Source organism: Pipra filicauda, unplaced genomic scaffold, assembly GCF_003945595.2.
Source record: "Pipra filicauda isolate LSUMZ 115617 unplaced genomic scaffold, ASM394559v2 scaffold48_size3843733_pilon, whole genome shotgun sequence".
NCBI lineage: Eukaryota > Metazoa > Chordata > Aves > Passeriformes > Pipridae > Pipra > Pipra filicauda.
The window spans coordinates 790,475-800,053 of NW_024104631.1; the positions used below are offsets into that span (position 1 = coordinate 790,475).

General features: G+C 41.2%; 2 protein-coding genes across 4 annotated transcripts; one reads left to right on the forward strand and one right to left on the reverse strand.

Annotated features, from left to right (window-relative positions):
• Nucleotides 1–137: 137 nt before the first annotated feature.
• Nucleotides 138–957, reverse strand: LOC120324315 (translation initiation factor IF-2-like). Its single transcript, XM_039386553.1, has 2 exons — nt 680–957; nt 138–573 (listed from the first exon to the last, which is right to left on the reverse strand). The coding sequence occupies exons 1-2, from the start codon at nt 715–717 to the stop codon at nt 138–140; spliced, it is 474 nt and encodes a 157-aa protein (XP_039242487.1). The 5' UTR covers nt 718–957.
• LOC113991481 (leukocyte elastase inhibitor) lies at nt 219–8,858 on the forward strand. Of its 3 annotated transcripts, none has more exons than XM_027727861.2 (7): nt 219–357; nt 1,734–1,909; nt 3,817–3,954; nt 4,782–4,899; nt 5,495–5,637; nt 6,383–6,550; nt 7,285–8,858. In XM_027727861.2, the coding sequence occupies exons 2-7, from the start codon at nt 1,742–1,744 to the stop codon at nt 7,684–7,686; spliced, it is 1,137 nt and encodes a 378-aa protein (XP_027583662.1). In that variant the 5' UTR covers nt 219–357; nt 1,734–1,741; the 3' UTR covers nt 7,687–8,858. The 3 variants fall into 3 exon arrangements, with proteins under 3 accessions (XP_027583662.1, XP_039242470.1, XP_027583660.1); XM_039386536.1 differs by having other exon boundaries at nt 333–357; nt 1,843–1,909; XM_027727859.2 differs by lacking the exon at nt 219–357 and adding an exon at nt 639–1,053.
• The last annotated feature ends 721 nt before the right edge of the window (nt 8,859–9,579 follow it).

The window sequence follows — 9,579 nt, forward strand, 5'->3', positions numbered from 1 at the left end:
ACCTAAAATTTTGAGCGTAAATAGAGACGCAGGGTGGGAAGACAGAGACGCGCTGCCCCAAGCGGCCGCGGTGCGCTTGTCCCACGGGGCTAAAAAACCCTCGATCCTGTACCGCTCGCGCAGGAGAGGTCTGTTGGTTATTCCCGCTCCCGAAGCTCCCCCTTTCCTCCGCCGGGACACCCAGGCTTCCCCGTGGGTAGCGGGACGAGCGCGGTCGCGGGGTAACACCTGCGGCCCCGCCTCTCGCTCCGCCCCCCCCGGCCCGGCAGGGTCCCCTCGGGTGTCCCGGCGGTGTCACTGCCCGGCTCGGCTCCTTCCGATCCATCCCATCCCGCTCCGCTCCCGCCGCCCCGGCAGGTAGGCGGCCAGGCGGCCCCTTGGCTGCGCTGGGCTCCGTGGGGCTCCCCGGGGCATCCTACAGGAAAGAGGCGGTAACGGGACGAGACGGGGAAATTTTTCCTCCGCACTTCCGTAGCGGTGTGGTCTCTGCGGCGCGGGGGGCGCTTCTTGGGCAGCCTGGATGGAGGCTGTAAAACAGCTGGTTTGGGTGAAAGGCTTGCGCAGAGCGGAGTTCTAAGTAAACGAAAGTGAAAATACGCTTTGGGTTCGTATAATTTTAGGGATGTTAGTGGGCGTTCTTTAGCATAGAGCTCGATAAGAACGTTGCAAAGCTGTTTACCCGTCTGTCGGAGGAAGCTGAAAGTGATATTCTGCCATTCCTGTAGAAAGACTGTGCAGGAAACACGCAAATTGTGGTGTAAACTCTTCCACGCAGTTGGTCCAGGACAGAAACAGTCACACCGACAGTCCGGCTGCAAGCAAGCACAGAGCAGCCGGCACCTGAGCTGGGCGAGCAGGAAGGTTGTACAGCATCCAGCAGTACTGCCAGTGGCCTTTGGGTGTTTTTTTGTGCCTGACACAGCCCTTCCACCTTTCACCCACTCCAAGGGCCTCCTCGTGAGCATCTCCCCAAAATGAATCGCTGCTCTGACCGTGCAGTGTCAGTCCTGACGCTTTTTCTGCTCTGCACTTCGCTTCTGCCTTCGCTGACCGGTAGGTCACCTGCAGCTCTGAGAACCTCGCTCTCCCTGCCCGAGCCTTTAGGGCCGCCCAGCCCCCTTGGGAGTCGGGTGTGTTTGTTCCTGGATGCAGCGGGCAGGCAGCTCTCTTGCTCTCGGCAGCGCAGGCTGGAGAAGACAGCGGTGTTTTGCGTACTGAAGGTCAGCGTACACGGAATCTTTGGCAGGATTAACACCTTTCAGGGCCATGAAGACGGGCAGGTTGCTGAAAGGAGTCTGAATGCCCCTGAGCAGATATTGCGAATGTCCTCTGTGCAGGATGTGGGTAGAGGAGTTGGGGGAAAGCTGCTGGAGTGAGGTCCTCGGGACGTGCTGGGTCTGTGAGGCTGAGGGACTTCAACTTGCAGTCCTGCCAGAACACGGACTTCAAATTTCAGATCTGAAGACAAGGAGTTTTTTCAATGATTCTTTAAAGTTAGTGTGATAAGAAAGGTTGGAATATACAATTTACGTGGAAAAAATCCCCTGCTTTTTCAATGTGACTGATTTTTTTTTTTTTTTGAGAAGAGAATGACACTGACAATGATATTCTTGCTGTTTCTGTACACAGCTGCAATCTGTTTAATCCAGACATTACTCTCTGAGTCACACAGGGTTAGGCAAGGTGTTTGAAGAGTGTTTCCCAGGGTCCTTATCAATTGTTTTATTTTTCAGCTATAACCATGGAGAACCTACCTAATGCCAACAGCAGATTTGCACTTGATCTGCTCAGAAGGTTTAGTGAGGCCAACCCAACAGGAAATGTTTTCTTCTCTCCTGTCAGTGTCTCTGCTGCTCTGGCCATGGTGCTTTTGGGGGCCAAAGGTAATACAGAGGCCCAGGTGCTGAAGGTTAGTAAAAAACAAATAAAATTCTTTCATATTATATGTTATTTACATTAAAAATGGTTGTGTTTTAGGGCAGGAAAGATGAAAAGAGAGCATTATTTTTATATGCTCAGGACAAGATTTCTTTCATGTACACTGAGTCTTTCTCAGATTCATTTCTGCAGTTAGTTATCTTCTGCCTGCCCTGCTCCAGAGCCCTCTCTCTATATCTTTTATGGTCCTTGTTGCTCATTTAATTTTTTTGTTGTTTCTTGAAGTAGGAAACTAATTACATTAATCAGTCTCCTTTTAAATTGATTAAAATTTTCAGCAGCAAGGCCTTATGAGAGATTTTGACAAACTATTACTTTATCACAAAAGGTCACTGATAGTATGTTCACTGTTATAACACCGTGTATTTTGTAAAATGCACAATCGTAATATAAAGTTTTATATTTAAAGTGTAACAACTATGACGATACATGGTATCGATATCTTAGTCAGCTAGGCCCTCAGATATCTCTGAGGAGCTAAGCTTGCATGGTTATCCTTAGCATAGCCTTAGATTAGGTAAGATAGTTAAAAAAACCTTCCTTGTGAAAAATGGTGCACATAGGAGTGTTTCTGGCATGGAAAAGAGACTTCCTCACTATTATTTTTTGCACCTTTGTTAGGGTAACGCCTGTAAAAGGGCGTATGAGACTTTTCATTGGAGTCATCATTGCCTATGAATAATTTCACCTTTGTATTCTGGACTTTAGGAGGAACTGTTTTATGCCGTTGACTGTTGCTGTGCTTACTCAACAAGACAATAAAATTACTTTCTAGCTCCGTGTTCAAACAGACTTGAAACATTTTTCATGTAATCAGACTGACAGCCCCACCTAGGATAAACCTACTGACAGCAAAAATCATGCAAAAGGAACTTGGGGGAAATAAATGTGTTTCAACTCAGTCACCCTCAATGGGACATGTTCCTGTACCATAATACTTTACTTATGAACACGGTGCTAATTAAGGAGGCAGTGATTAGTAATTGTTGAGGGCTGTTTGCAAGCATACAGAAATTTGTTTCCGTGGTCATATCTTTATTGTAAGTTGCCTACATGATGTTTTTGCTCAGCCATTCATCTGTGCAGCACATCTTGCAGTAAGGTGGGCAGCAGGGCCTGATCAAAAACCCAGTGAGAGAAAGTGAAAGCTTTCCTTTGAATCCAATGACTGCTTCATAGCAGTCTTCCTACTGTGAAATGCATGGTTTAAGTTAGAATGTGAATGTCCCTACTTTGTTCTAGCCTTCTCTGTTTATGAGGTCTGGCAGCTTGTGCTGTCATATCTGTAAGCCTTGGCCAGACAGCTTGACTCTGGAAAAGGAAGTACTGGTAAAGAGAAATTTCAGTAGTGCATTTGATTTTTCATTTATTTTGTTATTTAATTATATTTTCACAAAATTATAAAAGACAATTTTTCCAAGTTTTTTCAAGACCTCACCTGTGCTAGTGGTGATTGTATGTTCTGAAAAGCAAAACCCCGGGTTTTCTCTGGCCAAGGGGGAACCAATAAAGCAAAAGTGTCTCCGTGGCACCATCTCTCTTTTCAATTCCCCACATGGGAATGAGTTCTTGGGCCCAGTGGTCCATGGAGAAGCATACAGACATCATACAGACAGGACTTGGGGTTCTGATCAACAGCTTCAGCTGTGACTGTGCGTAAACCAGGAGCATAATACAAGTGACTGACATGGGCTGTGTAGCACCAAGAAACAGTTTGATTCATTCTTGGAGGTTTACAGAAGTCTCTAAGCAGCTTCCAGCCTCTTCTTTTCTCTTTCTTCAACCTACCTACCTGTTGGATCAGACCTACCCTACAGATACACTCTAAATTCTTTTAAGACAGTATTAACAGCAGCTAGTTAATTTCTTTTATTTCAGACACTTCATTTTGACAAAGTTGAAGACATTCATTCAAGATTTCAGACTCTGACAATGGATATAAACAGAAGCAATGCTCCCTATCTCTTACGACTCGCCAGTCGGCTTTTCGGAGGGAAGTCCTACAGCTTTTTGCCGGTACGCTGGTGCACCACATGATGGTGTGTGGTGGGACCTGGTGGGAAAATGCAACTATTTGAGTATTTATGAAGGAGAAGTATTTCCAGGCATATTTCTAAATGTTACTGGGCAGCTGACAAAAGTATTGCTGCTTGCATATGCATTTTCATAGCTGTAGGCATCTGTGCATCTCACCTAAAGGATGTTACACAGGAAACCCTTTTCATTGCGTGTTCGCTTCTGCTGCTCTTGGGCTCAAGAGAAATATCACTTGTGTAGGTTTTTAGTTTACAGTAACTATCATAACATTCCACTCTGTTGCAAGCAGAGGATACAGGCAGTTAGGATGGGCAGTTTAGGATACAGGCCGTTCTGTTTCTCTTGCAATCAGCTTTTTAGGATTTTCATTGGTCTAGTACCACATTACTTAAATATTTAAATAATATGTTCTTTATTTGGTAGGGGATGCTCAGTATGTCTTAACAACATGCCTCTTCGCTAGCGAACTATAATTTTGTCTGCATCTAGGTTGCTATTTTTTATCCCTCTTCAGCTATTTCAGAGAGGTTTTTTTTAATTCTAGCTGTGCTTGAGCCTGTTTCAGGAGAATTACAGGTAAATATTGCAACACCTGCAGTAAGAACCCCATCAGCTGTAGATGTGGCTGGTGTACTATGAGGCTTACTCTAAGAGCAGAAAAAACCCTGCCAACCTCAGAATCCCCCTCAGGCAGTGCACTGTTAGAAGCAGGTGACAATCTATTTGAGTACCTCTTATCTACCTGATAATTATATGTTTTCTTATCTGCATGCAGTGAAAGCTGTTCTTATTGTTCCAAAATCTAGGATTTCCTGACTAATACACGGAAATTATATGGAGCTGATTTGGCTACAGTTGACTTTCTTCAGGCTTGTGATGAAGCCAGGAAAGAAATTAACCAGTGGGTTGAGCAGAAAACGGAAGGTAAACTACTTTGGTTAATAAAGTAACTGGCAGCGTTTCATACTTTGGGAGCAGGAATAGGCTTTATTCTCTGCTGTCTTTAGAACAGTTTAATTCTGCTCTGGGATATTCATTTGATGTATTCACAAAACGAGAAATTACCTAAGCAAGATGTTTAAACAACGTCCTGAGAGTTTTCCTTTTTTGTGTGTTCAGGCTGTGAGTGCCTCCTGCGAGTTCAGGAGAGATGCCTGAACATAGTTATGAGTTGGAGAATTTTTTTTAGACAGTCTTGGTCTGTATTGTATATGTATTTCTAAATTCAGTAATCCTTAATGTGGGTGTTTTCTGGTTCTTGTATGGTGGGTCAAATGTGACAGTTTAAGCTAAAAATATTATGTTTTCATCAAATTACTTATCAAAAAACTGTTTCAAAAGTTAAAAAGTATGGTGAAGTAGAGAGACAGGTACTGAAATATATGTCATTACAGAATGGACTAGAGTTTTATATCTGTAGTATTCCCATGGCATCAGTTTCTTCATATATGTTTTTATATCCCATCAACTTATTACAAGATTTTGTTGTCACTTTTTTTTTTTTTTGCTACCTCTGCAGGTAAAATCCCTGATCTGCTGTCTGAGGGCTCAGTTGATAACTCGACCAGACTTGTGCTGGTGAATGCTATTTATTTCAAAGGGAACTGGGCAGAGAAATTTAAAGAAGCTGACACCACTGACATGCCGTTTCAGTTAAGTAAGGTAATACAGATGTGTCTTGGCAGCGTATATCTAATGGAAATGTCAAATGATATAGGTGCTAAAGTGAAGCTTTGCTTACAGATAAATAGTTAAGAAATACAAAGTCTTTAATGAATGTTTTCAGTTCACCTGAAAGGACTTTTTTATGGATTTCAGTGTTTTTCTGTATTCAACAAGCTATTTTTTGTCTCACTTACTGGAACAGTGTCAGAGACAGTTCTCACCTATAGATTAGGACCTAGCAGAATTTCTGTCCTCTAACAGTTCAGCAGCTGTGAACTGTGACTGTTTGTGATGGTAGGTAAGTTGTACTAAAATGATAGCATGTTTTGGTTAAGCTCCATTTTTTTATTCTGTATTCTGCTTATGTTAACAGCTTTACAAGTTACTGTATACAGTCACCTGCTTTATGCTGAACAGAGTTGATCTTTGTTTACTTAACATGGTCATTTTTGTGTCTAGAGCAATATAAAGGTCCAGCAACTCACAGAAATTGATTCAGTTCTTGCAAGGTCTGTGCTATAGAAGCTAAAGGAGAAGCAAATATAATACAAACTCATTATATCTTCAGAGCAAACTGTTTTTAAACAGGCAGGCAGGAGTCTGACAAAAGCAGTTTTATAATCACCTGATATAATGGAGGAAAAGTTTTTGCAAAAATGCAGTTTTAACTTACTTGTTTCCTATCAGTTCTTTAAATGAGTCATTCCTCAACTGTTACTTTTGTTACCTTTTATCTATCCAGAAAGAAAGAAAGACAGTGAAAATGATGTATCAGAAAAATAAATTTAATTTTGGGTACATTCCTGAAGAGAAGGTACGTGTTTTAGAGCTGCCTTACGATGGAAGAGAACTTAGTATGATCATCCTGTTACCTGATGGCATTGAAGATGACTCTACTGGGCTGCAGAAGGTGAGCCATCTAAGCTAATGCAGTTGTTCAATGTTCTTAAGTTCAGCCATTAAAAATTAAAGCCTTAATGAACCTGTGTTCTCAGAGCCCCGTGTCTATCATTTAGACAACTCTCTATTAGCACAGCAATAAAGAATATGTGCATGTGCTGCACCAGGAAGAGGAGTTGTGTTCTGATTTTGTAGCTTGTGTTCATGTGTCCTCTGGCTTGCTGAACTGAAGCATGATGGAGGTTGAAAACAGAGTTAGCTGTGAAATAAACTTACCTTGATTGTTTTTAATGACAGAACTTTTTTTTCATTACCTTTGAAAATCTTTATTTTCTCAGGTATGAAGTAGAGAGACTGTTTTCCATTAAATGACCAGGAACTCATCAGTTTCTTTGAGCTCTCTGATTATGATTTTTGTTACTTGTTTTTAATTAGGTAATTCCATTTAGTTAGATTCAACAGTAACAATGACTGTGTTGCTATCAGTGTGTGTTTTTCCCTTGTGTACATTGCAGCAAGAAGCAAATGTCTGCATCACTTTGTAAAGTAAAAACTGCACTGATTCTGCTTAATTTTAATAGTATTTGTTTGATCTATATGTAGGTATCAAAGATATGGGTATGGTCATTTTTGTATAGTTGCTTTACCATTGTATAGTGTTCTATAAATAAAGCCTTGTAAATGTTACTGAAAATGAAAGACTACCCTGGTGACATGTAATGATCTCTGTCTTTTTAATTCTAGCTGGAAAAGCAGCTTACCTTAGAGAAGCTCCAGGAATGGACACGTCCAGAACATCTATATTCCACTGATGTTAATGTGCGTTTGCCAAAGTTTAAGCTGGAAGAAAGCTATGATCTTAAATCAGATTTAGCTGCTATGGGCTTGTTGGATGTATTTGACAGTGGTAAGGCTGACTTGTCGGGAATGTCAGGGGCACGTGACCTCTTTCTCTCTGAAGTTGTCCACAAAGCTTTTGTAGAAGTGAATGAGGAAGGCACGGAAGCTGCAGCTGCCACTGCTGGCATTGCTATGCTCTGCATGGTTATGGAAGAGGATTTCAATGCTAACCATCCTTTCCTCTTCTTTATTCGCCACAACCCAACACAAACCATACTTTTCTTTGGCAGATATGCTTCTCCATAGAAGAGAACTTAGCATTTGCAGACCAGCTCCTGCCATTGTTAATGAAAACTTTGCTCCTGAATGAGTTGGATTTTGATGTAGGAAGTTACATCCTGTCTTGAGTTCCTAGTAACTTTCACTGAGATTCTGCCTTTCCCATTAAAACAATTCCAGAGAAATATAGGAGTGTAATTTATTTTTCTTTCTTGAGATTGACATCATCCTTAATGAAATGAGGAAAATCTTGACTGTAGGCAGAGGAAACCTTTTTAAATTGGAGTAGAAATAGAAATAGTCTTGAAAGAAATGTGTGTCTCCTCAAGCGCAGGAAAACCCTATGTGCCTCCTTACATGGGTTTTTCTGTGTCAACAGCCCCCTGTTGACACAGAATCAGTCACTCCCTAATAATCCAGTCACTCCTTATGCATATATGCATATATGCTAGGATGTTCTTGCAAAGCTGTTCCTCCCCTAAAGCCTTGCTTTATGAAAATACGGTAATAAAATACTTCTAGGCACCAAAAGGCATATCCTGAACAGCTGAGTTTACCCAGTTCTGTCATGAAATAGAAGGTCAGATAACATTTGTTTATAGTCATCTATTAATAGAAAAAGGATTAAGCTATTTAAACAAAAGTAACCCCTTCCAGTCATTAGCCAGAAAACTTGAAAAAGAGCTTTTGAATGAGGAGGATTTTTAAAATTTACAGACTGGTGCCATTTTAGTTATTGAAAATGTGAAAATGTGCCAGGGATTAGACAATTTAGGTGCCTTTTTGCAAGTTCAGAAGCTGTCAATATGAGATTAGATTCTGGCCAGAACCTATATCATCCTCAAAAGATACTTCACCTCCCCAGAGGATAACTGGGTATAATCTGAAAGAAATATCTGATGTGTCTCTTTATGTACAAGGATTCTATATTTACTGACTTCCACTACCTCTTTATACACAAGCCTCTTGTACTGTACCACAGCCTTGTGCCTGTGAGCCAATATAATTACATACTGTAGTGTTCTGTGTTTATTTCTGGAGGTTATTTGCTTGTATCGTGTTTATCTTGGGTACTGTAATGTTTACCTGTACAACCTCAGCTCTGAGTGTGGCACAATAATTTCTGTAACTTCAAACTGTATATTAATTTTTTCTTCAAGCAACAAATAAAAGTAATTTTCTTAAACTTGTGTTCAAAATGGAAACTTCTGTGTGCAAGTTAGTATTTCAGAGTACAAAAATAACTGTATACCTGAAGGCTAGTTCCAGGGAAAATCACTGGTGCAGCAGCTGTGACCAGCTGTGTGAAGTCCTTGGCCTGTTCAGAGTATGTGAAAATACTGAAAAACAAATTGGTCAATAGAAGAGGTGATTGCATGAACCATTAGCTTCCTCTGGAAGTGTAACTTTAGCTGCTTACCCCACAGGGAGCAGGGAGAGAGTCACCATCAGTGTGAAATGGCACAAACACTTGGTCTGGATGTGTGTGCAATACCCTGGCACCAAAGGCTCTGGTTGGTTTGTAAAGGAAAGAGTGTATTGCAGAGTGCAGTTATGAATGTAACCCTTTCTGAGCTGAATGCTTTGAAAACCCAACACTTTGAAAACCAATAAATGAGACAAATACTAGCACAAAACCATGTAAAATTTTGGAACAGTTTGACATTGTGTTAGTTCTGGGTTTCTGCGCCTTTGTCTTCAGCATTTTAGCAAATAAAACTTTTGCTGCCATGAATGAGTTTTGCCCAAGGAAGGCTCAAAAACTTCATCGTAAATACATCCTTATCTCTATTTGCTTAAACTTAGTCAATGCATGCAAGATATATGATTCCTGCAGGCTTTTAGGGCAGCAATTACCAGATCAGAAGAAAGATAAAACCTTGCATAATTGTACAAATCAGTGTAGCTTTATGAGGAGAC

Bases quoted from the DNA above. Each gene is read 5' to 3' on its own strand.
- LOC120324315 (XM_039386553.1), bottom strand. From the start codon at position 717: ATGGCAGAATATCACTTTCAGCTTCCTCCGACAGACGG. The intron at 574-679 runs GTAAACAGCTTT...TCGTTTACTTAG, and splicing joins CAGCTTCCTCCGACAGACGG to AACTCCGCTCTGCGCAAGCC.
- LOC113991481 (XM_027727859.2), top strand. From the start codon at position 975: ATGAATCGCTGCTCTGACCGTGCAGTGTCAGTCCTGACGCTTTTTCTG. The intron at 1,054-1,733 runs GTAGGTCACCTG...TTTATTTTTCAG, and splicing joins GCTTCTGCCTTCGCTGACCG to CTATAACCATGGAGAACCTA. The intron at 4,900-5,494 runs GTAAACTACTTT...CTACCTCTGCAG, and splicing joins GGTTGAGCAGAAAACGGAAG to GTAAAATCCCTGATCTGCTG.